Here is a 27,586-nt window from a genome sequence, read left to right on the forward strand (position 1 = left end):
CCCACAGGACGTGATGGCAAATGCCTTTACTTGTTGAGCCATCTCAGTGGACCCTGTCATACACTCTTTTATCTACATAGTCACCTTAATTCAAGTCAGACAAGTTAGCAGTTCCACTTGCAGAGGCTATAATTTTAAATAAGACAAGCAAAGCAATTGTCCTGGAAGAAATCTACATCAAGGAGCCTCTAAGGTCTGAACAACTTAATGTAAATGGTTCTTTTAAGACCATGTTTGCCATTTGCTGTGGGACAATGGTTTGTACCCTGTCAATTGTATTTTAGTAAAACGCTGATTGGCCAGTAGCCAGGACGAAGTATAGGTGGGACAACCATGCAGGAAGTAGAGGTGGAGTGACGAGAACAGAATTCTGGGAAGAGGAAAGTTAGTTCTGCAGTCGTGACCCAGCCTCAGAGGAAGCAAGATGTGACTGTTTCACCAAAAAGGGACCAAGCCGCATGGCTAACTCAGACAAGAATTATGGGCTAATGTAAGATATAAAAATTAGTTAATAAGAGGCCTGAGCTAATGGGCCAATCAGTTTATAACTAATGTAGACATCTGTCTGGTTCTTTGGGACTTAACGGCTGCAGGACCAGGCGGGACAGAAAAACCTCAGTCAATAGCCAATGGTGAACAAGCTTGCCTGGGGTGCCTAAGAACCTTAGCATACACTGACAGACTAGAGCTCATAGAGTCTGGGTCTGTGACTGGCTTTTCTAAGGCCCTCCTGCTGAATACTGGCTTTTATACTTTAAAGGGGAATTCAAAGTGTGAGGAGTATTTATGGAGAAGGAGTTCCGCAGGAGTGGAAGAGGATGAAAGAGGTATGGACAGAAATGACAAATACTATAGGTGTGAAGTAAGAATAAATCATGTCTGTCTGTAGTTTGTTTGCAGCCATATATGAGGGGTGAGGGGCTACGGTACTTTATCTCCTCACACTAAATGATAGCAGAAACTAGGGTTATTACAAAGACACCATTTAAGACCTTTGAAATAAGCCTGAATGTCAGAATGAAATTTCGAATTCACAGTTTCCCTTTCTTTTCCAAGAACAGCACTGAAGGGAGAGTGGGGAGGCCTGGCTACGAAAATCTTCAGTTACATAGAAACATCGGCCTTCAAAGTTTCTCTTCACAGAGTCAGCATCTTCTGGGGCCGGTCTGCTGCTCAAGTTAATGTACCAGCCAGAGTGCTGGGGGAATGGGTAGCTCGTGGGAAGAGTGCGTGCCTGGTGTGTGTGAAATCCTGGGTTTGAGTTCCCAGCCCCAGCCCTGCAAGAACCAAGAGTGCTGATACAGGCCTATAAGCCCATCACTTGGGAGCTGGAGGCAGAGGGGACCCAAATTCTAAGGGTATCCTCAGAAGCATACTGAGTTGGAGGCCACCCTGGGCTACATGAGATCCTGCCTACAAACAAACAAACAAACACAAGTTCCGACTAGAGAAACAATGCAGAATGGCACGGGAGAGCTGAACCTCAAGGTCAAAGCCCTCCTGTTCATGAGCACAGCCCTGTGAGCATCAGGATCCTTTCTCCCAGCTGCAGCAAAGAGCACCATCAGCACTGCCCTGGCTCACAGGTGTGACCTGTAAGGCACAGAGCATCATCTCTGGCCCTTCCTACAGGGAAGTCACCCTTTCAGTAAGAACTTTCCATGCTAAGAAGCCAGTCTGAAGAAGAATTTCTGGTTTGGCATCTGAGATAAACAACCTTTCTACTTGTGAGCTGGGATAAGTAAGCCCCATTCTCATGTGATGACTCTGGGATCTGCAGCAAGTATTTCAATCCCTCACAATTTCAGTTCTCTACTGTAGTTAGGCTGTGCCTATTTTTAAAGTGCTATAGAACTGTCATCATAACTGTCACATGGCATTCCAGCAGCTTCTAGCCAGGACAGACGGGGCAAATTTCAATGGGGCAGGGTCTTTCAGAACTCATGCCAAGAGGGAAGACACCCTCTAGGAAACTGAAAAAAGTACCACGAAGAATATTCAAACTCTCCCCAAAGGCACAGAATTAACTAATTTTTCTGTTTATAACAATGGCCACATAATACCTGACTTTGTGTCTCAACACTTAATTAATTATCCAGGCTTTAGAATAACAAGAATTTCACTCCCTCCACATATCAGACTTATGAAGGCCTGGTGTGTTGGCACATGCCTATCATTCCAGCACCCAAGAGACCGAGGCATGGGATCATGTGTTGGAGGCCAGCCTGGGCTACACAGTAACAATAACACCAGAGCAAGTACACAAACAAAAAGACTCGTGCAACACGATTTCCACAGGTCCAGAGTGAGGATTCAGCCATGTTATAATCAGTGCATTGTAAAGCTGCTATGAAGTCTAGTTTGTCAAAATTATTCTAATAGATGCACCAAACCACAACCCATCTACCAGTATTTACATACTAAGAAGCACCTGAATGCTACAGTTACCACACTGTGATGGAAATACAGGTTTATCTCCTCTCACAAAGGCCTTTCTTGCAATCTTGGCTCTACCACTACAAAATGGGCATGTGGAGGAGTGCAGGATGACAACTAGCCCCTAGTCCCACTCCACAGCAGCTCCTCCGGATTCCCCCTTTCGCCTACTTTCATGCACTCTAAAATGAGCTGCTCTTCACATACAAATACTTGCAAACTCATTTACAAAAGCTAACCTCATGATAAATTAGGATGATAAACTGACTTTTAATAAGCCAGACCTGGATAACTTAGTCACTGCATAGGTTATTTCTTTCCCTCCCTTTATTTTGTTCTTATAACAGAGGGTTTGAACCCAGGACCTCATAAATGCTAGGTAAATGCTCTACCACTAAATCACATCCTCACAGATCCTGTTTAAAGAAAGCTGTAAGAAGAAATGACTAGAAATTAAATAAAAAAAGGAAAGAAAACCAAACCTATGGAAGCAGAGATGTCCCCACCTCCAGGGTCTCCACCTCAAGTCTCAATGCAGACAATAAAAATATGATGAAGCACACTTACTCAGTGCTGTCTGGATATCTTTTTCCCCATTCTTCACTTCTGTCAAAAAGCCCTTTAAAAATTTGAGACCTCTAAAATGGAAGAGAGAAGAATATTGTTTTCAAAGTTCAGATGGCAGATGCTAGCTTTTATATAAGTGTCTCAGGCAAGGCAGGGAGCAGACAGGATGGACAGAGGCCCTTCTGACTGGCTTCCTATTAGAAAGCTCTGGACACTCCCCTCACCCCCTCTAATATTCCTAATGCAGTGCTTTCAAATTATAGTGCTATGATTGTGGCTTTAGCATCATCTAGAATTCATTAGAAATGAAAATTCTAGACCCCCACACCAAATTCAGGGGTTCAGAAACTGGTTCTGAGTTCAGCGTTTCCCCAGGCACTGCCATTCAAGCGGAAAACATTCACTTAAAGAGAAACTCACTGACTTTCCTAGAATTCTGATCTTACAAATACTTCCACAATTCATAGCCATCACTATGAAGCTGATCCGACTTTCTAGAAAGTCTAACGTTTGGTGGATCCTTTATTCCAAGGCAACAGTGAGCTGTAGCATCTCGGCTGAGCTGGACTGAGCATGTATGCGCTCCACTTGACTGCCTCACCTCTTCAGCCACAAGAGTGCTTCGGTCGCTGAGTTCCTAACCTGAGCTACATCCGCCTCCACCTCATGCAGCACTATCTTCTGGAGGGTAGTAAACTCCTCCTTGTTGGTTATGTACTTCTGATTCACCTTCTGGAAAACAAAAACAAGAAACAGGACAACTGCCTAAGATGAAAACTGTAATATTACCAGTTCTATCAGTACAATATTCAAATTTAGAAGCAAGAAGAGTCTAACAAGTCAAAGCGAGACTTTACTATCCTCCTTATGTTTTCAGGGTGAGTGTTTTAAACATTCCAAAAATTCTATGAGGCTTTAACTAACATCAACAGTTGCAGGTTTTAAGCAATATTCTTGAGGGACCTTTGTCCACCTCATTCACTTGTGTGACTGACTCCATATACCTCACCACCTCTCCAAACACGCAGGAAAGGTATCCACAGACACCTCCCAACTTCTTCAACATAGCATACCTGGTGGTGGGGACTGTATTCTAATTTATTTTTGAGACAGGGACTCTCTACATAGCCCTGGCTGTCCTGGAACTCACTCTGTAGACAGGTTACCCTTGAACTCTCAGAGATCCTCCTGCCTCTGCCATGCAAGTACTGGGATGTTAGATGTAATACAAACACCTCTGGCTTTTCTGGGAAGGAGGCTCAGACTTCCTGTTGTTGATGGCTCCACAGATGTACCAGAAAGCTGGCCTTTTGAGTAGCCCCAGACAAATGATAGCTATTGCCAGTGACATTTGTGGAGAAATGTTCCTTGTTATTGTTTAACTCCAAAGTGTATGCAATCATTGCCGACAAGAGTAACTCTCCACTGAGCCAGCTCTGACCTTTAAAGAGGTCAGCCTACCAAAGGCTTGTTTCTATCACTTACCAGGGCTACCTCAGTCATTCTACTCCTGAAATTTCCCAGCGCGAATGATTTGTCCCCCTCTGATTTACCCTTGTCAAACACAAAAGGAGTGGAAACCATTCCTTTATAGACACGGCTCTACAGAGACAAATCAGTATATTCACCTTGATATTTCCAACAAGATCCATTTTCACAGGCGCAAACACTGTAGGACCAAGTTTGTCTGAAAGACAGTATTGGAAATATTTTTGAAAAAGTTTTTTTAATGTAGAAAGCACACACATATAATAGAAAATATCTGTACAGTAATTAAACGTTTAGAAGATCTTTTCTCCAACATTACTCTGACTTCTAAGTAATTTTCTAAACATAGGCTCTGGAGCTGGACCTGTCACCAGCGCTTCTCTCTCACGCTGCTGAGATGAGGCCCAGTAACCAGGGCCCATGCGGCACATCTGATGAAAATGCCTCCTAAGTATACAGTACCCATTTGAGATCCTTTAGGTTGGCTTAGTACTTGCTCAATCGAAAGCCTAAAATACACTATTAGATTTTAAAGATTTGTTCCCAGAGAATGAAAACTACCTCATTAATGGCTATCTGTAATGACTGTATGTTTCTATCACATTACAGATATGCTATATCTCAAAAGATATATTAATTTTTATTTTACTATTTTAATATATCTTCTATAAACTGAAAATTACATGTAGTTTGATTACACTACTAATTTTAAGTTTTCTAGATCTAACTTACTAATTTTAATTATTTAGGTTTACTAAACATAATCTTTAAAGTATAATCTAAAAGCAGCAGAGAAAAAATAATGAATTCTAAAAAGTATCTGATTTTTAAAAAGGTTCAAAAACACATAGTTAAAAACAACCCCACCTATGAGACAAAATAGCACACTGAAGAACAATAGCTTCACTGGCTCAAAGCCAGGAAATAAGAACAAAAAGGACAAAACAGAAAACACAGAATAAGATGGTAGAAACAAAGCAAAACAGGAGTGAATGTAAAGGAATATAAAAATGTAGTTCATTATATAGGTAATTACCAGAAAAACATAAATTTCAATGGCTGCAGAAAAAGCACTTTATAAAATTATCTGATTTCATGGCTATAAAAACAACTACCAGCACACAACAATCAATTGTCTACATATATTAATGGTACATGTGTAAATATGAAACCCATAAAATTCCGAAGTTTATTCCAAATAAAACACAAAGTTATACAAAAGCATTGTTCAGAGAAAATAAACATAATAAAAGGTATATATGTATATATTTATATATTTCACATACTTGTGTATATAAAAATACATACGTTAAATTAACACATACATCATACTAATGGACTAGAAGGCATAATGTTAGGTAATTTTCCTCAGAATGGCTTACAAATTCAATGCAGTTTTAATCAAATCCCAGAGGCCTTTTAATAGGTAAGATAAAACTAAAATTATACATACCTGTAAGGGACCTAGAATTGCCAAAACGATCATGAAAAGAAATAAAATCGGAAGACTTATAATCTCTGATTTTGAGCTTTACCTACGTAAGACTCTAAGGAAATACAAACAAATCACGGGAGTGGAAAAGAGACCATTTTATGGGTCTACAGGTCTTGGAGTAGATGGCCAGGGCAACCTAAGAAGACACTGGTGGTTGTTTTTCTTGGCAAATGGTTCTTAACTAGATTATAATTAAGACAAAAATGACCCTCAGTCCCAACATCATGACATATAACGAAAAGAAAGTCCAGCATGGACTATGGGCTGAGGAGGCTGGAAAGTCCCTCCCTGCCTTTGGTCCCTAGCACCCATGGATGGGGGAATGAACTAGGCATGGTGGCACATGCTGACAGTCTCAATATTGGTGGGGACACTGGGGAGTTAGATGCAGGAAGATCCTTGTTTAGCTACAGGCCAGTAAGATACTTTGTCTCAAAAAACAATGTGGATGGCATAAAGAAGACCACCCAAAATTGTCCTCTAGCTTCCACAAGAATGTGCACTTGTGCACACAAGTACTCTAGCACACATGTGTACACACGAACACATGCACGCACACACACATAAACACACATACACCTATACACATATCATAAATGTAAAAATTAAAAATCTAGAAAAATTATGAGAAAGCATCTTTATGACCCTTGATTAAAGTAACCGTAGGACAACTGAAAGCATTAACACAAAAATCAACTTTGTGAAAATGTGAAACTTAATTTTCAAAAAACAGAGTTACAAAATGATATCTTAAAACATAAATAGGCAAATGACGAGTCTGTGGGAGAAATATTTTTGATCCATGTCTATAATGGGATTTTACTTGAAATATTTAAAGAATTCTCAGAATTCAATAATATGAACATCTTCAGTAATAGTACCCTAAGTAATAAAAATAAACAATTTTAAACATAGGCTAAATTTGGAGAGACACATCACAACAAAAAATCTTTCAGTGGCATAACTGTATGATAACATACTCATCACCATGGTCACTGGTAAATGCAAATTAAAGCTACCACGGTAGCCACTGAAGACACAAGGATGGCCTAAACTTGAAGTACCTACAAATGTGAAGAGGTGAAGAAGCAACTGCAATCCCAGCATGAGGCAGCTGTGAGTGCACAGCTGTGCTAGCGTCTGCTCCTATGGGCTATCACAAAGGGATAGTAATTCAGTGACTCAGTAACATTGGAAGTTCTTGTCCTAGACACCCGAGAAAATGAGGAATATACGCACTATGGGGATGAATCTCCAAACACACACAGTGAGAAATGCCAGATACAAGCGTAGACAACAGGATTCCATTCAGATAGACAAGGAAAAACTAAACTATGGTGACAGGAATCAGTACAATTACTGCCTCAGGCTTCACAAAGAATTGTGAAACAACTGGCACAGGAATGTTCTAGGGTGATGAAAATGTCCTCTACTTTGACAGGAATGTAGACTATATAGGTAGGTGCATTTATCAAAGTTACAATCACAACACTAAGTTCTAGATGTAAGTTATACCTCAATTTAAAAAACATGAATAGGGTTTGGGAGATGTTTAGTGTATGGAGCACTTGTTCAAGTGTGAAGGCCAGAGTTCAGGTCCCCAGACCTCATGCCAAAGCTGGGAAGGTGCAGAAACCACCTATAATGACAGTATTTTGGAGGCATAGGATCTGCGAGGAGCACTGTAAATAAAGTGGAGACTGATGGAGGAAGACACCTGATATCAACCTCTAAATCCTACATATATGCACACACAGTGCACCCACTCCCTCACCCATATTACCACACATATATTCACATGTACCAAATACTCAAACATGAGAAACAAGGGAAAACATACATAATAAATAATAGAGTAAATTTCAACACATTAATAATTTACTACCTTTATACTAATTAAACACACACACACACACATACACACACACATGCAGGATGGAGAATACTCCAGTCAAGACTCAACCATAACCCTAAATTTTCTCAGGGTCCCCCAAAGATTACCAGCAGCCCCAACCAACAGGAAGTAGTCTAGAAACTATGTCCACATTCCCCCAAAATAGGTTATAGATATTTATTATCATGTAAGGGGGGGTTGATTACAAACCAGGAAAAAAGCTAAACAAGGGAGTAAAATTCAAAGATCTCTTTCTAAAGGAAAAAAAGGATAGGATTTAGAAATGATACAATGAAAGGGAAGATTATTGAATCTACTTTAATCTAAAAACAACTATTAATCTTTAAAATTTTACATTGGTATGGATTTTGGCATGTAAGTTTAAAGTTAATTATGTTATACTGTATGTATATTCCTACTCTTATTTAAGGTATTGTGTTTATGAAGCTCATTTAAAAATGTAATGTATAATTGAAAAATACAGACTAATAGTCATCTATAATAAACTTATAGTCATGTTAGGTATGTTTTCAAGGTCATGCACAGATATATTTAGATAGACAGTCTTCAAACATTTCAAAGACCTACAGAATATGGCACTTAATATGTTTAATAACCTAAGGTTTTTCATGACAATGAGACACATCTGCTCCTGGAAGCACCAATATACTTCAAAGAAGATGATGGGCATCGAAGAAACTCCATATGCTGTTTGTTTTCTTTATGGCAAAAGCTAGTTATGCGGCCAAAGAACTTGCCCTTGCCCCAATTGCTGACAATATACTGTCCAAACTGAGCCAGCAGTACTCAAGAAAGGCAACTGCGAAGCTTTGCCAAGACAAGGTGGGATAGTCCTTTAAATTCCTTGCTTCAAAGGAAAGGCTGTCAGATATATCAGGTCTGCAGGCCATAGCTGGATGCCCCAATGTCACAAAAGAACCTATGTGCTGTCCAGACAGCTTGATATCCCTGTTATTAAATAACAGTTCACCCTTTTGGGGCCTTTGATGGAGCTAAAGACTAGATAGATATAAAACTTTAGACTCATCAAGATAAGATAAATAATAGAATATCTTCTGTAATTTTGCCAAATACAAATGGACTGGCTATTTTAACTGTAATTTTTGCTTCTTAACTGTTTCTGTTGTATATAATTTTACTATGTTAAAATTAAAATCTTAGGCAAAATAGGAAAATGCTGTGGAATAATCCTTTTGTGTACACTGTAAAGATTTGCCACTCAGATTTGTTAAATAAACACTGATTGGCCAATAGCAAGGCAAAAAGTATAGATGGGGCAATCAAATTGAAGATGCTGGGAGGAAGAAGGGTGTAATCAGTGGAGCCACCGAAGCAAGACTTGTAGAAAATGAGGTAACAAGCTATTAGCCATGTGACAAAACATAGATAACAAATTTGTGTTAATTTAAGTATAAGAGTTAGCTAGTAAGAAGCCTGAGCTATTGGTTTGGCATTTGTAATTAATATTAAGCCTCTGAGTGATGATTTGAGAGTGGCTATGGAACAGGAAACTCCAACTACATATACATCTACATATATACACACAATTTATCTTAAAAAAATTCTTTTGACTGGTAAGGTATTTCCCCATAGTACTGATAAAAGGTCTGTTCCTGGCCTACCTCCACTTTGCAGTACAGATGAAAGTCCTGTTCCTGAACTACCTCCACTTTGTATGAATATTTTCTAGAAAGCAGAATTCCCTGTTTTCATTATACTATCCTAAGATCAATAACTTAATCAATTAGAAATAGAATGGGAAAATACAAGAGTGTTTAAGTCACACAGTTTTCACTGTGTGGCATGTGATGTCAAAAGCTGAGAAGAATCAATTTACTGTACAAAGTCCAGAATATTTATCATTTGAATTTACTGTGATGGGAAAACAGTCTAGAAACTAAAATATAATGCAACTGTAGCAATCTTACCGAGTACTGGAACCACTGCATAACAAGATGCCAAGAACGCTTCTGTGGGAATGCCACTGTCTTCCAGAAGTTCAATGTCACTAAAGCTGAACAATTTGGTGACATGGAGAACGGAAGATTAAAACCACAACAGCACTCTGCAGTTCAGAGATGTTACAGAAACAGCTTTTTAGGGAAAACCACTTTGCCTGATTTCTGAGCAGCCCCAGACATTATTTTTCTATTATGAAACAATCCATTAACATAATTTTACAGAGATAATCCACCCTGATAATCCAAATCCTCGGTCACAATTGATTTCTCAAAAGGGAAGATAGGGTCTGACTGTCGGGGAGTTAAAGGGCCTGGGATACCTGGCACTCATGGCACTGAAGAAAGTCGGGATAACTTCTTCATTGTTTTCCCAGACGGATTCAAGCGAGGAAACTGAGTCTGGCCCAGGCTGTGCCAGATCACTGTCATGATTCCCCAGGTTTTTCTCTCCATCTTCCTTCAGTATCTCACCTTGGACTACAAAGTAAATGATAACTATCACTAAGTTCTTATATACTATTATAAAAATTAACATACAATCATTAGTGGAAATTTCTAAACCACAGAACAGGAAAAGCACATACACTCACGCCTGTATGTATAACTTATTTTCAGTCATTAGTGCATCACAATTACTTCACTATTGTTCAGTACTCTTCAAAAACATGATGCACTGGTTTCTGCAATATATTTATTTATATACTTTGTACATGTGTGTGATCAGAGGACAACTTGGAGGAGTTGGCTGTCTCCTCCCATTATATGCATTCTAGGGAATCCAACCCGAATCATCAAGCTTAGTGGGAAGTGCCTTTACTAACTCAGCCGTCTTGCTGCTCCCTGAAACATGATTATAAGGACCTCATGGTAACAGCTATAGCAATGCAATAGGCTTTAGTGATTTCTAAGATCTTTCTCCTACAAATATAGCCAGTCCTGGCTGTAAGCATATTCTTTGTCTGTGGATTTGCCCACTTGTTAACATTTACTTGTGAATCCCAAATCAAGACTTGTGGTGCTTTTTAGGCAGTCGTGGCAGCGCAGGGTGGTACAAACTTGTTACCAAGGATGCATGGGCTTAGGTGTTTGTCTTGCTTCAATTCTCATGCCACAAACGTCTTTATTTACTACCATGGTTTTTGTATGTGTATACCCTTTGTAACTATTTTTGCAGTTTAAGAAGGCTCCAGGCAGTAACACTGTCTGGAGTGTATAAACAAGAAGTCTGAGGTACACCTTCCTGAAGAGAGTGTGCGTGTGGACAAACTTCATGTAAACACGAGCTCAGCTGGTGGCTGATGTCTGCTCTGAGTTTGATGTTTATCCAGACCACATCGGTGTTTTTATATTTATTTTCTATTGAAAAGAGCGTGAGAGCAATGCTATTCATTGATTAGCTGATCAAAACCACAGAACTGTGGAAAGCAAACTATTCCCTTAGAGCACTCACATATTGGGTGACTTCACACAGTATAAGCACAATCCACAAGAACTGACGCTCATGCTGTAAAGAGCCTGTCCAAAGGTCTGTGGGCATAGACTCCTATAGGGAATCTTTACTCAAGAGATCAGACTTTTAAAGGACGTGTGTTACTTTTATCAGACCCACATCTAATAGCTTCTAGGATTAACACAATTTAAAAAAACTTGACTTGGCTAGAAAAATAACAGAACCTTTTATTTTAAGACAGCTATAGAAGAAATTAACTCATTTAAGTACTCAAACTTAAAACCATTTAGTAACCACCTAATACACAACTACCAGTTCTAGTATAGTTAATCTGGCTGATATGAAGACAGGGCTTTGTGATTAGTGCCAATGCAATTAGTAAATCTGAAAGGACATTATTCCCAACTACACCGGTATTACCTGGAATTTGGTGTGACTAACTCACAGAAGTATGGAGGCTGGTAAACTGTGACATCCTCAGGCTCTACTAGAAACCAGAAGATTGAAACACTTAAGCTGCTCTAATGTTATACACCGAGTCTGACATCACAGTCTGGGTTAAATAGAGGCTGGGATATTGTGGGGGAGTCAGTGAACTACTTACACCTGCCAGAACACAGCCACGACAACCAGCGCCAAGATGGGGAAACAGAACACTGGACAGTTAGGTGACCTGCGGTAGCAGGCTCCCTTAGGTCAGCGGCACACTTGGAGGCTAATCTGTGTCAGTGTCCTCCTACGTGTACTGTTCAATACAGCATGGAAAACTTTCTTTTGACATCACCTGTCACATGACCATCTGTGTTTTCTTCACTTGACATGCTGCAATCTACCTCTGTGGATTTCAAATACAAGGAACTCTTGGTTTTCATCAGGATTTCTTCATCACTATTTACTTCCATATTTAAAGATCCATTTTCACAACTGTTCAACTCCATCTGCCTAAAACAAATGGTTTAAAAGAAAATGTTGTAATTTGCCACAGGTTGCCCAGATGTTACTCTAAGGGACAAGAAGATCCACAATCACTAAACACTGATTAAAAATAGATATCTTAAACGAAACCAAACCTCTCAGTCTCCTGAAGACACCAAAGCAAGAACAGAAACCAAACCACTAAAGCTGAGTATGGGGGCTCATGCTTATAATCCTCTCCTTAGGACACTGAGGCAAAAGGATTGTCATCATCTTAAGCTAACCTGGGCTATAGATTAATACCCACTTAAAAAAATAAACAAGGAGCCTTAATGGCTTTTCCTATACCACATGTCCTGGTGACATCATTTTAGGCTAACCTGGGCTATAGATTAAAACCCTCTTTTTTTTTTTAAAGGAAGGAAGGGAGGGAGGGAGGGAGAGAAGGAAGGTGGGAGGGAGGGAGGGGGAAAGGACCCTTAATGGCTTTTCCTGTACCACATAACTCAACCTCCTTGCTTTCCACCAGCATCAGGAAATGCTCAGGGCAGCTCTTTAGTGTGCAATAGGCTTTCTCCAGGTGCCACATTTAACACTTAGCTGACTTTCTTCAACTTCTCCCTGGGAGGTTTTTCCTCATCACACTGGCTACTTAAACATGTTTGCTTAGTAGTCAATTATCTGAAGAGGCAACTGTGGCCAGCAGAGATTTCTCCTGTCAGCAGGAGGATCACAGGGGGACTGAGAACACATCAGGGCAGCAGAAAAAGCTGTTTGACACTTAAATGAAACAGCTGATTCTGTTAAAAGGGATGTGGTATCTTATACCCAGTCAAATTAAAGCAGTAACAGGACAGGATTCAAGCTACACAATGATTCTAGCAAAAGAAAAAATTTATTTCAAATGCATATACAAATCTACAATAAAACCTGTGGACACAGACAGAGCCAAAGTCTGAAAAGAAACAGAAATCTACAAAAATGTTTCTAGTAAAAATATCTAAAAAGGAAAAAAATTAGCAACCAAACTGAGGGCAATCTTTCTAATAACAAATCCACACACACACACACACACACACACACACACACCATATATTGACAGCATATAAAGGGATGAATTTAGTAATTTGAGAGGGTAATGTGCACCATATCAATTCATGGAGGTGCTTACACAACTTTATTCTTTTATGAGTAAAGACCCTGACAACTGTGTAATGGGAGCTTTTCCTTTCTTGGTGGTACTGCAGATTAGACTCAAGGCCACACACACAAGCTAAGTGAGGATTGTACTACTGAGTTACACAAACTTGCAGCACGTGTGTGTGTGTGTGTGTGTGTGTGTGTGTATACACAGTTTTTATTGTATATATATTTATTTAAAAGCAAAGAATAATTTAGAGGAACGGTACTAGTTTAGATTTTGCTAGCAAGTTATCCTTCAACTTATGGAGCTACTTAAAATTCTTTTGTCTAAATAAAACAGAGAAGCAGCACTAGTTTTCCTGGGAAAACCACACTGCACTCAACACCGAGCTCTTCTACAAGACATGTTCTGACTCTCAGCAACTCTAGACAGACCAAGTCAGGGGATGTGATGGCAAATCTGCCCAATTCTGCCAATTGCAGTTTAGCTTCGCACAGGGAAGTCTGTAGTTTGCTTCTGGTACCGTCTCAAATCACATCACAACACCACTGCTTCTTTAGAATGAGGAACACGGGATACAGGTTTCTGACTTTTAGAAGGAAGAGGAACAAGAAGAGTTACTATACCTTTCCATTGAATTATGAACTGGTATGATAGGATGTTTCATCTTAAAAAAAGCAAAGAAATGAAAGTTCACGTGTTAAATGGCAACAGTGTTATTTAGAATACCATCACATAGGAAAGTGGTCAATACAGTCATAATACAGATTGCCCTCCTCAAGGAAAGAATTCTAAGTCCCCTCCAAATGAAGCGCATCCAAATATCTCAGGAAAGGAAGATAGGGTTTTGAAAGATCTCGTAGCTAAATTCCTAGTGACTAGCTCTTTTTGTAATTTGTTAGCCTTACTCAGCATTAATAGCAAATTATGGTGAAGCATTATACCCAACACTAGCAGCATGAAGGTAAGCATTATGGACATTCCTGCCCTTAAGCCAACAGAAGTTAGGGAAATAGGGGAGTGTATGAGAAGAGATCTTCTTAGTCCAATGTAGGGACTGAGGGAAGACTAATGGAAGACAAGTAGAGCTAAGCTGGGAGAGAAGCTGAGAGTATATTCTCAGCACTGAAAAATGACATAAGCAACAGCATATTCAAGCTAGGTACTGTCAGGGGGAAAAGCAGGTGACACAGGAAAGGGCTACACTGAGCTTATAGGCCATGAAAAAATGATCAAAAAGTTTAGATAAAATCCAATTTACACTTCATTACTATTGGCTAATGAAAGGGCCAGACTGACCATGACTAGTAAGGGTAACAGTATTCTAGGGAAGACTCTTTGGGGTTATAGAAAAGAGGTTAAAAGAGAGTACGAGGAGTCAAACTACTAAAAATAACTGATGAGACATAGGGGACCGAGGGCAAATACAAAAGTGTAAGTAAAGCAAACCACTCTATAAACAGTATTAGCCATGAAAGGATGTGTCCTTAAACGTCTAATGTCCCACAATGCTGCTGGAGAGAAACTGAGCTGGTAGATTCTTACCTTGCTGGACTTAAGCACCGCTAGCTGAGGGGATCCTGGGGGAGTATGGTAGAGCAGCTCAGAGGTGAAGGCTGCATTTGCAATCTGCATGCATTCCTCCAAGGTCTTCAGGAAAGTGTTGCAGGTTGATTTCAGCAGAGTTCCCACATTGATTCCCTCCTACATAACAACCAGAAGAAGAGTCTTTTGTCTTGCTACAAGATGAAAAACTCAACTGTTTTATCTCCTGAGAAGCTTATATTTGCAAAACAATACTAATATACCCAGTCAGAATGTTGCTGGATAAATATGCACGAGTTACAAACAACAAAATGAACTAGCCCAAGTTATCATATACACCCTTACTGTTCTGACCCTTCATTTGCTCACTGCTCCAGCTAACTGCAACTTCTTTTGGCTCTGCACAAGAAGCTAGGTGCTAGGTGCTGGGCAAAGATGCAGGCACTGTGCATTGTTTGCTCCCAGTGTGGATAATTCACGGAATCGTGATAACTGGAATTTTATTTTCTTCTAAGGTAGTTTACTTGTCTGGGTGTTTTGCAGCTGTATATTGATATATGTAAGATGTTCATGAAATATCTGGAGCCACACTCTTGACTAGAGATTGAAGAGGAAGAGATGACATGTATTTTTAATAAAGGTCCCAGGTGATGCTGTCAGTTGTAATCCATATTTGTTATCAAGTTCCCAAGTCTCTCACTGTAATTTCTTTAATTACAGACTGCTGTGTTCACTCTAAATCTGGCTTCTACCTTGGCACTCCCAAAACTTTGGGTTAGTTAGTATGTGTGTGTACGTCTGTGTGGTGGTTTGAATAGGAACGGCCCCAGAGACTCATATATTTGAATGCTTAGTCGTCAGGGAGTGGTACTCCTTGAGAGAGAACAGGAGAAGAGCCTTGTGGAAGTAGGTGGCCTTGCTAGAGGAAGAGTGTCACTGGGCGGGTGGACTTCGAAAAAGTTTCAAAAGCCCAATCTAGGCCCAGTCAGTGTCTCTCCCTTCCTGCTATCTGTGGATCCTGAAGTAGAACTCTCAACTCCTCTTCTGCAGCACCATGTCTAAATTCTGCCATGCTCCCCACTATGATGAAAATGTACTAAACGTCTGAAACTGTAAGCAAGCCCCAACTAAATGCTTCCTCTTATAAGCACTGCCTTGGTCATGGCATCTCTTTACAGCAACAGTAACAACTAAGACAGTCTTCCTGTCTGTCTGCTGCTTACAGGGGTAAAATACAATTCTCCTGCTCACTGAAAGAAGTTTAGTAGTACCCCTGGATTCTAAACAGTAGATACCAATGGCACTTCCTCAATCTTGACATTCTAAATGTCCCCAGATACAAAACCTGCAGATTGGGAGCCCATGCTCTAGAATATAAATCCTTTAAGAACAGGAATGAAATGGCTTTTGGTTCTTCTGTTCTGTCATCCCCAGAAACACAGTGTGCTACACTCAACAAGGCAGCTGATAAATGATCTTAAAAAGTCAAAGAAAGTGAGTTAAACCTGTTTAACAGAAGGACTTCAAAACAGTATTAGTGAGAGGGTTTTCTAATCCGTAAGGAAATGAACTGCCACTCGTATGTATACGCTCTAGACTCCCCAGGCTGTAGACCAAAGCTGCGTGAGAGCGCTGCAGAGACCCTCTCTGAGTCAAGGCGACTAATTCCACACACAGACGAATGGATCTTTTTCTGATGCTTTGAGATGATTAAACAGCAACTTTATTAACAAATGGTAAAGTTCCAGATCCTCAACTGGGAAGGGTGCACATGCCTACAATCCCAGTACTCAGGGAAAAAAAAAAAAAAACCAAAAAACCAAAACTTCAGTAGGAAGGTTTAGAGTTCAAAACTAGCCTGAGCTGAATAGTGAGATCCTGCCTCAAAACAAACAAACAAACAAACAAACAAACAATCAATCAATCAATCAATCAATCAAAATCCTTGCTGGCATGTATCCATCTCTGAAAGTATGGGGCTATTTCAGAGCACATTTACTGTGACAGAGAACAGTCCTGTCAGTCTCACCAAGAGTGACGGACAGACATCATGCTGACATCTTAGTAGACACATGTAAAGAAATAGTTGTTATACAGGTAAGACTAGCTATTTAAAAAGCAGTGCAGCCAGGTGGTGGCAGCTCACGCCTTTAATCCCAGCACTTGGGATGTAGGAGCAGGCAGAACTCTGTGAGTTTGAGGCCAGCCTGGCCTACAGAATGAGTTCCAGGACAGGCTCCAAAGGCTACACAGAGAAACCCTGTCTCAAAAAACCACAAGGGGGAAAAAAAACAGACAGTGCAAAGTGGGAAGAAACACACTTTCTTTTTTCTTAGTACTAAAGCTAAAAATCCCCCATATTCTGGGATTTTTATGGATTCATCATAAATTCCTTTGAGGGTGGGAAAGTATGTTCTTCCAAGCAGTGCAATACATTTCTGTGCAGAATTCTGCCACTATCTCCTAAGGAACAGTCAAGTCCAAGATAGTCAGGGATTGCTAGAGAATAAATGCCCGCAGGCGATCTGGCACTACTTTTCTGTATCATTTCAGTAATGTCATAAAAACAATACTTTACCTCGGAGTCAGCAACACCGGATGTGGCCACTTCTTTTGTTTTATCTACTTGCTGAACTAGGAGGTCACAGTATAGCCTTAGTTCCGACATTTTGGTTTTCAAGTTTTCAGTGTTTTCTGCGAATTCTAAGTTAACACCAAGAAGAAAAGGTAAAGCGGTCACCAGAAGAAACAGCCTTGTCCTTGTTAGTAGCTGCTCAGTAGAGGAGTAACTAAGGCCTCAGATGAGGGTTATGGTGTATGTTTCAGATGTGATAGGTAAAGGTATGGGAGGGACAAAAACAGAAAGAGGGCATACCCTAGCTATTTCTTGAGACAATGCACTGAACAATCACAGATTCAGAAAGAGAAGAGTCTGGGGAGCCCCCTCTCCTGGGAACTGGGAGCAGAGCCAGAGCTCAGTGTTGTGGTCTGCGTCTGCCTCTCTGTACTATGGGATCATAGTTACCTGCCCACCAGGAACAGCGTTTTGTCTAGGACTGGTTGTACATGCACCCATCAGGGTTAATGGCACCTAGTTGTTAACAGCAAGGCTCTACTTCACCTTAGTGCTGAGGGATCAGAAACAATTGCTCCCACTTCTGTTTCCTTCTCATGGAAGTGTTACATATTATCACCTGCTTTGAGTCCAGCCAACAGCTGAGAATTTGTTCCCGATTTAGCACCAAAACAAACAAGGAAAGGAGGCCACTTTATTGGGTCTACTTGAAGAGTAGGACTTTCTCCCTCTGTCACATGAAAGGCTCCTTCAGCACAGCCAATTTCTTCAAGTGTACACATAGGCTTGTGGAGTTCTGACAATAGTAACCAGGGGCCAGGAAGCAAGCCTTGACACTCTGAACAGTGCAAAGAAAGTCCATCATGGTGCGCAGACCAAGTGACGTCAGCGAGCATCAAGCATCAAGCAGCAAGCATCAAGCAGCAGCAACACGGTAACCAAGTCTCCACCCACCGTAGGGGAGAAAGCGGAAAGCAGGTGTATACTGCAGAGAACACCCTGACCCTAGGCTTCTCTGGATCACCTACGCTTCGCCAAGTTTTGTGACACCATTTCACGTCATCACCAGACCTCACAGTCATCCTTCAAAGGCAGAAACCATCACCTTTTCAAAGATGAGGTGGATGAAGCTCAGAAAAATTAAGTGACCTATGGCAGAATCATTCAGCTATGAAGTACTGATACATCATTCAAGCCAGGAGTGTCTGGCTCCAATGGCTTCATGTTTTTTACTGTGCTAAGAAAGCAGAATTGGAATTAGGTAGGGACCCTGGTGTAAGCTCGGCTTAAATACATACATAGCATTTCAACAATACAAAACGCTGTGTTAGAGAATCCAGCGATGCCTCTGGGTAATTCCCAAGGTTCTGGGACAAGAGGACCATCAATACTTGCCTTTTTCCTTCTGGGTCCTACTATCTGTCAGGCAGGCCTTAGCAGACCCCAGGGCCACTAGCCACCGCTGTCTCTCTGCCACACTTCTGGCTTTTAAGTAGAAATATTGTTCCCCAGGGATGATCAGGTCCATGCGAGTGTTATCCACAGAATGAACTAGAAGCAAGGAAAGAGAGGGTGAGACTAGGTAAGAACTGCCTGGGCAGCTCCACCTCAACTTCCTATTTTGTTAAGATTTATTATTAATTTATTGGTGTGCTTACATGTGCGTGCGTGTGTGCGCGTGTGTGTTAGGGTACGTAAGCCTGATGCCTGTGTGTATGCCAAGGCCAGAAGAGGTCAGCTCTTCTCCTCTATCACTCTCCAGCTATTCCTTTGAGGCAGAGCTGCTCCCTGAGCATGTGTTCTCACAGCTAAGGTAGAAGTCAGCAAGCCCCAGAGATCCTCCTGTCTCTGTCCTTCTCAGATCTGGGGTTACAGGGGTGTGCAAGATGCCTGGCTTATTATGTGGGTGCTGGGATCAAAATTCAAGTCCTGTTATTGGGCATCAAGTGCTTTTAACCACTGAGCCAACTCTTGAGCCTCCTGACAGAGAGAGGGGCCAGTCCTTACCAACTCTTCTAGTGACACTAATTTCTGTTCACTTACCTTTCTCCACAGCTTTGCTGATCAAGAAGGGAAACCTTGCAGGGTACAGTGGCACACACCTTTAATCCTAGCACTTGGGAGGTAGAAGCCACTGTTTGGAGGTAATTACACAGTTCTCACGGGGTTCTGATTAGTACTTGAGGGGGGTCATTACACAGGAACAAAGGCTCCTCCCTGGTTTTTCTGGCTTCCTATGTGAACCTGCCTTCCCTGCAATCTATCACATGGTGCCATCTATCACGGTATGGCGTACCCAGTGTGCCCTAACCAGAGTTAGCACTCTCCTACTTTAGACTTTCATACTCTCTATATATGAAATATATATATATATAGTATTAGCTAAATAAAATGATTTTCTTCATACATTACCCAGACTTGAGTATTTTATTATCACAACAGAAAACAGCCCAATATACATGCTAACAAACAGGGGTACAATCTTTATCTTCTTGGATATTCTAGGAAACAAGAACACATCCCCCTTTCTACTTCCCTTGAGCAGTCAGACCAATGTGTGGGTCTTAGAACCCTCAGGGCTCTTCCAGAGAAACCAGCAAAACATGTTCTCCTTCACTTTCCCCAAACTAGTCCCATTGGATAGTTGAAGAGTTAGGAACACCTCAGCCACATAGCTCACTGTCTCAAGATTCCAAAGCTAAGACGTAAAGACTATTTGCTGGCTCCAGAGGTGTCTGCTTACTGTGACTGTGATTGAAACACAAACGCGTTTGATGCCAGAGTAAAATCACTGATGCCTTAGGAACAATCTCTGCCCCCAGGTGAGCAGGTAAGGAATGTGTGTTGAGTGTGAAGATGGTGCTTACATCATTCCATCATTCTGATCAGTTCTTCTTTCTTTCTTTTTTATTTTTAGAAAACAATGTCTTCTCATTTTTACATACCAAGCCCAGTTCCCACTCCTTCCCCTCCTCCTGCTTCCCTCCCTTCCCCCTATCCCTCATCCACTCCTCAGAGAGGATAAGGCTTCCCATGGGGAGTCAACAAAGTCTGGCAGAGCACTTTGAGGCAGGACCAAGCCCCTGCCCCCTGTATCTAGGCTGAGCAAGGTATCCCTCTATAGGGAATGATGGGCTTTCGGATCAGTCTTAACCCATCCTGAAAAAGCTGGCTGCAGTTTTAGATTTCTTCCCAAGGCTCTACTGCAAGGACACTGGACCTCATACTCCAGTTTGTACTGCAGGAACAGCAGAGAAAGCTCTGTGGGGCCAGTGCTTTTTCATTCTTCTAGGGAGGTACAAAAAATTAAAAAAAAAGTTGCCACGTTGAGAGTCACTCACCTTGAATCTCACAGACTGCCATCTGGATGCTCCCTTTACAACCCTTCCAGGCATCTTCAGGAGAATCATAGTAGGACAGTATCCCCCCACAAAGAAGGAACCATCGAGGCTGCCAACCTAAAAACAGGGGAAAAGCCAGGGCAATTATTGTTGGTGTGTAAGGTGTCAACCCAGGTGTAGAAATGGGACCTAATAATGTAGGCTACCAAATCCCAGATGTGAGGCTCTTTTCATTGCTTCTAAGAAGGAAGCAGGTTAGAGAAGACTTGTCCATTGATCCAATTACTGTAAAATTAGAAACAGTCCTACAGGCACATACTTTAGTCATGGGAGATACAGAAGTTGGGAAGGATCAGGAGCAAAGAAGTGGTGGTGAAGCTGGGCAATGGTGGCGCACGCCTTTAATCCCAGCACTTGGGAGGCAGGGGCAGGCAGTACTCTGTGAGTTCAAGGCCAGCCTGGTCTACAAAGTGAGTTCCAGGACAACCAGGACTGTTACACAGAGAAACCCTGTCTCAAAAAAAGTGATGGTGACACGAGATTTTTATTTTCATCCCCCAACACAGTTCTAGTAATCTCTATTTCTTAATTTTTCTAAGACAAATAATTACTGTCATATACATCATTGTCATCATACATCTATTCCCCTTGTCTAAGAAATATCAGGACCTTAAAAACTGTACGACAAAGATGACGGTGTCATTTCAGCAAAGGTTATGCACTGTCCAGACTAACGAGCCTGCCTAGAAGCCCTGAGCTCTAAGGACTGATTTCTCTGACCATTTATTATTGATCAACCAAAGCTCAGCAATCTTTAAACCCTCAAGATTTAAATGAAGCGAGAGCCCACAAAGTCTGGTCATTAATTCATAAAGGGGTGCAATGGAAAAACAGACCCACAAATACAGAACAAGGTAGACACCGCTGCTGATCAGTTGCCGCTGTCCTGCCATTCTACCCAAGGGCAATGAGGACTAACAGCAAGACTTGCTACTACTCTGGCCCACCAGAGAGAGGGAGGGAGAACGAAAGGGAGAGAGAATGCAAGCATGCACTCTATCTCCTCCATTTTATCCAATAACATATCCAGAAAAAAACCACATCCGTTGGGCTAGTCATTCCTCCCCCCCCCCCACACACACACACCAGCAGGCATCTTCAGTTAGGTAGTTTTCCTCTTTGAGGTGCCACATTATCTTTCTCTCATGTGACTCTACTGTGGCTGAGGCATCCAGAGCGAGGGTTGTGGGGACTTGGAGCAGAGCTCCAAGGACTGAGCAGACATAAATATCTATCCAATGGGTCCTTGGGGATTGCATAACCATGTCAGTAGGGGCTGGAGAATAAGGAACACTTGCTGTTCTTGCAGAGAACCATGGTTTGGTTTCCAGCTAATAACTGTTCCAGAAAATCTAATGCCCTCTCTGGTCTCCATGAGCACCAACCAAGGCATACAAATGCAGGCTAAACATTCACATGCATAAGAAAACATTTTTTAAAAAATATGGGTACAACGCCGACTGATGTTCAAATGACAGTGACTTATTTTGATGTTTGGGGAGAAGGCTGTACTTTCTGGAGCCACTCACTCCACACTTCACTCCCCCAGGCTAAATGGTCTGCACTAAATCTAAGGGAAGGAGTTGGGAGGGCTGGTGAGATGTCCTTCCTACTCATCAGGGCCTGTTTTTCTAGGAACCCGCAAGACACAAGCCTGCCAGGAAACATGTCTCTTGCTTCCTTAAATAAAACTAGATGAACATTAATTCTCAACATTTACTCTTCAATAATTCCTGAACTCAATTACCTTGCCATATATTTTTTTCTCAGCAAAGATAAACGTTTTTTTCAAAATTGCAGGTATTCCTCCTGTCACACTTTCTGTATTGAAAGCTTCTGCCTAAAGATGAAGATCCTTTGTTGACTGTACAGAGCCCCATGGTCTTATCATGGCCACAGCCCACAGTCCTAGCAACCTTGTTGAGATGAATTCATAAATATATGTTGGAAGACGATACTTTGTAATCTCAACTTTAAGTTTTACCAAAACACAAACTTGATGGCCACCATCAGCACAACTGAGTACACCCATCGCTCATCTGAGTACACCGCTGCTCTCCTGGCATCAGACATCACTGACGCATTACACCTTTGCAAAACAATCTGATTATTTACGCCACTATTTAGGCCACTTCCCCCTCAGTGAAACAAATAGTTTCTCAGAATCTGAAAACCAAAGAAGTCTTTGAAATCACCTAAGTCAATTTGTTCAATTTATAGATAAATAAACCTATCCCAAGGCATGTCCTGTATACAAGAGAACTAAAAAGAAAAATCATGCCTTCCTATATTGCCCTTGTGAGCACACAAACTCCTAAGTCTTGGCTCCCTGCTGGCAGAAAGCCATCTCAATACATAATAGTATTTTCACTTATAGCTCAACTCCTGCCACTTTGACTTGTGTGGACACTCCCTGCCCCCAATATATACCACAATTCTTGCATAGAAAGCACTTAAAACATACCCAATAACTATTTCAACAAGTTTAGGGTTTATCTGCTTTAGCAGTCTCCAAGAAGCAACAGGATCACATATTGACATACAATATAAATTACTATAAAGAATCAGCTCATCCTAAGATCTGCAGTCAGCAATGGGGGGCATGGAGTAGGTTTCAATGAAGGTCAATGCCCCATCCTGTTCATTAGAGCTGGGCAGGTGGCACCTTCTTACCTTTTTGTTTTAATCTGATCTTTAAGTAGCTAGGTTAGGCCCTAAAAACATGATTGGAGGAACATTCTATTTACTTGATCTATCAATTCAAGGGCTAATCTTACCTAAAAACCCCTAGACCCATTGAGAATGTTTCTGCAAATGTCTGAGGATCCAAGCCCGTCGACTTTCCATCACCATGACAAACATCCTAAGATAAATGAACTTGCAAGGAGGAGAGATCTTGGCTTAGTATCTTACCAGATGTTTTAGGGACCCCACTGCCTTTGGACAATGGTAAAGTGGTACAAGATGGTAGTGGTCAAGAGCTTGGTGATACAAGATGCTTGCCTCACAGCAGCTAGGAAGCAGAAGAGGGACAGCATCCAACTTTTCTGGAGCAAGCCCTCAGTAACCCCACTTCCTTCATTTTTCTAGGCTCCTCAGAAAGTTTCTGCCACCTGACAGCAATATGAAGCTGAGGACCAAGACTTAACTCGTGGGCCTTTGAGGAGCATTCCATATTCAAACTCCATCAGCCCCCTGGGGCTCAAACAGACACTAAATAAATCACATCAATTTCAAGACCACTTTTAATGTAGCACAGAATTTTAAAAAGTCTGCTAATTAAACAAAGACAAAACACTAATCACAATGTGATTCCAGATTCTGTAGTAATAATAATAATACAAATGATAAACTTGACATTAAAAAAACATACTAAGCTAGCTTTATCTTACAGGGCTCCTAAAATGCTGAAAGTCCTCCCCTCTCTGCACAGCCCAGTTGCAGTGAGTTTTGAGAGTGGCTGGGGATCTGAACTGTGGGAGGCACAGAGGTCCTAGTACTCCCTGAGAAGCACTAAAAGAACCAGGAATGTTAATCACACAGGGTGTCTCCTCAATGGAGGAGATACAAATCAAATATCTACATTCCATCCAGAAAGCTGGGAATGGAGGCTGTTAACAACCTGGTTATCTGAAAGAATAGTGTCACCCTATTCACCAGAATGATCATCCCAGACTCTCTTTCCCTAGACCATTCCCCATCCTTAGGGGAGATGTCACAAGTACTTTATCCCTAGATTTAGGCCTTTTTAGCTAGAGAAGCCACCCTCACAGTCACACGTACTTTGTAAAGAGTCTCTAGTTAGTCACACCGTAAGCTTCACTGTACACCTGGAATTGGACCAGTTGAACTGACTGTAGCCTGGAAACCTTTCCTCAAATTGTACTATGTTTTAAAACTGCCTGGCATTAGACTCCCCAAAGTCTGATCTGGGCTGACAAAGTCAATCTGCACTGGGTTTTCATTCTTATCACTGAGTGGCTTTCTTCCCTGAATGACACCTGCAGAGACCCCTCACTGCACTAATGATTGAAGCAACTCCTTCACTACTGTAAGGTGTTTTTACCTGGGGGAATATAATTATTCAGGGGAATTTAATATGGCACCACTTTATTCTTTAATTTGGAACTATAGAAACTGACAAAAGGAACTTTTTTAGAAGCTCAAGGTTCCTGAAGTCTCAAAAGATACGTTAAGAAACCCCATTCCTGTTAGATGAGATTAAATGCTGGGACGGAAAGTCCCATTAGTGCTGGACACACTGTTCTTTTTAATGCCCAATGCTGACAACCTGGGCTACAGCCCAGCAAAGGCAAACTGAACAAGAAAAGATGCATGAATGGCGAGGTGGCTGTTGATCTACTCCACATTTCAAGATCTTCTGCAGATAGCTGGGAATGGGAGATAATAAAAGACTCAAGGTAACAGAGGACTGGTGGAAACTACAGGTCTGCACCATTCTCGTTATCCTGCCAACTGACTCATCTTCCTGTCAAACCCAAACCACTTTTTGCTATTCTCTATTAAGGAGGAACATGTTTCCAAACTACATACATGAAAGGATGAGCCAAGAAACTAGTTTTAGCTCACACCCTCTGTTATCACCAGAGATGGCATTCATCAAGCTCAAGGCCATCCTGGTTTCTGTGGTGAGTTCCAGGACAGCTAGGGCCACATAGATAAGACCCTATCTCAAAGACAAAACAAAACATTAAACAAAGTGTTTAAGTCCTAAATATCACCACTCCCAAACTACAGTCTGCATGCGTGTATTTCAATGTTAATTGAGTTTTAAAACTTTAGCAGGTATGCCGGCATGGTAGTACCAGCTACTCTATAAGGCAAGGCAGAAGGATCCTTTGAGCTTGGGATTTTGAGGCTGGACCAACACAGCAATCCCCTGTCTCCCAGAAAGCTGATTCTGCAAATGGTTGTCTGAGAATTAAGTGTCGAAAGCACCTGCTGTGTGAAGGGACAGCAGACTGTAGACAGACAGAGAGGAAATGGGGAGGGAGGGAGGCAGAGGCTGCCTCTTCAGAAGAAGACAGAGAGAGAAAGAGGAGGAGAGAACACAGACAAGCTGGAGATCAGTTTGCCTCATTGGTAAGGGGGAGATTGGGAGTGGGCAGAGCTTGTCTCTTAAAGGGACAGGGTCCTCAGGTGACAGGGCAGGCCATCAGAATTATAGCAGTCCTATCTTTCTCTTATAATAAAAAGGCAAGGAGTTAGGCATGGTAGGTTAAGGGGATGAGGACGTTAAGTTCTCAAGACCGCTTCCTGCTGATTTGTGGACTTCAGAGTCTTGGGGGATCTGAGAAAGCTGGGTGCTGGTCATGGGATAGCTGGGTGCTTCACTCCTGTCCAGGATTTGTGCTGTGGAACTGTCTGGTGTCTCTTGGACCTGGCAAGGTGTTGGCAGAGCAGAGGACAAGGTTAAGTATACGAAGAAAAATTTTCCCTAAAGTTCTGGTAATTGAGGAGGAGGGTGTCAGGACCATTGAATTGTCTGACCCCACGACAGAGAGAGTTCTGATCTCCAAAATATACAAAGAACTCAAGAAATTGGTCATCAAAAGAATAAATAATCTAATTTTAAAAATGGAGTACAGACCAAAACAGAGAACTCTCAATAGGGGAATCTAAAATGGCCAAAAGACACTTAAGGAAATGTTCAACATCCTTAGTCATCAGAGAAATGCAAATCAAAACAACTCTGAGATTCCATCTTACACCTGTAAGAATGGCCAAGATCAAAAACACTGATGACAGCTTATGCTGGAGAGGTTGTGGGGAAAAGGGAACATGTTTGAGATGAATCCTTCAATTTGACTCCCTGAAACTCATAAGAATTCTTTTAGTTTCTGAAAACATAAGTTTTAGAAACATATATTGTATAAAATTTAGCATATTTATGCTATAATAACTGTGACAGATGATTTTGTACAATGAAAAGTATCTTTAGAAAATGACCAAAGAGAATTCAAAATCTTATCTTGTAGTAGTGGTAGTGGTAGTACTCTGCCAGAGTTAGATTAATAGTTTATCAGCATTTTATTGATAATGTTAAGACTATGAATAGCAGTATTATGAAAGAGAGATCCAGTCAATGAATTTTGACGTGGTAGAAGAACAGACTTTTCAGCAGTGTCTAAAATGGCCTTGAAACACTTCTGCCATTTTGTGCTATGTGTTTAGACAAAGTGGCATTCTCTGCCTTGACCATTATACAATCCAAATGAGTTGAGTCTAGTGGGGTATGCCTTTAACTGCAGCACTCAAAAGGCAGAGGCATGTGTTTGTGGGGGGTATCTCTGAATTTTAGGCTGTCCAAATCTACATAGCTAGCTTTAGCCCAGCCAAAGTTATACAGTAAGACTCTATCTCAAACACTGAAGATGCTCTGTCCTGCAATGTCATATATTCAGCCAAGATTTCATTTATATAAAAATAAACCAGCATATATCTCTTATTAATATGCAAATTTACTTCTCACTTTTAATGCTAGAATTATATATATACTAAAATTTTTGTTTTAAAATAAACTTCTTAATCATTTATTATCAGTAAATGCTAAAGTCACACATAAAATGAGATTATAGATGGAAGTGTAAGAAGCCTTGCTGCAAAATTTTTCACAGACCATGAAAGAACAATACTCAACTTCACATGGAAAAGCAAAAAACTCAGGATAGGA

At 41.1% G+C, this 27,586-nt stretch overlaps 1 protein-coding gene across 2 annotated transcripts in view; it reads right to left on the bottom strand.

The window, feature by feature from the left end:
- Window positions 1-27,586, bottom strand: part of Plekha8 (pleckstrin homology domain containing A8) — a 60,278-nt gene that overhangs the window by 18,073 nt on the left and 14,619 nt on the right. For both annotated transcript variants that reach the window (XM_038320110.1, XM_038320111.2), the window contains exons 2-12: window positions 20,833-20,949; window positions 18,887-19,042; window positions 17,495-17,619; window positions 14,917-15,075; window positions 13,998-14,038; window positions 12,097-12,254; window positions 10,183-10,339; window positions 9,830-9,915; window positions 4,632-4,690; window positions 3,605-3,735; window positions 3,004-3,074 (exon numbers count right to left, since the gene is read on the bottom strand). In XM_038320110.1, the coding sequence (XP_038176038.1) occupies window positions 3,004-3,074; window positions 3,605-3,735; window positions 4,632-4,690; window positions 9,830-9,915; window positions 10,183-10,339; window positions 12,097-12,254; window positions 13,998-14,038; window positions 14,917-15,075; window positions 17,495-17,619; window positions 18,887-19,042; window positions 20,833-20,949 (1,260 nt within the window). The remainder of the gene's footprint in view (window positions 1-3,003; window positions 3,075-3,604; window positions 3,736-4,631; window positions 4,691-9,829; window positions 9,916-10,182; window positions 10,340-12,096; window positions 12,255-13,997; window positions 14,039-14,916; window positions 15,076-17,494; window positions 17,620-18,886; window positions 19,043-20,832; window positions 20,950-27,586) is intronic.

The sequence above is a fragment of the Arvicola amphibius genome, chromosome 2 (assembly GCF_903992535.2).
Source record: "Arvicola amphibius chromosome 2, mArvAmp1.2, whole genome shotgun sequence".
Taxonomy (NCBI): Eukaryota; Metazoa; Chordata; class Mammalia; order Rodentia; family Cricetidae; genus Arvicola; species Arvicola amphibius.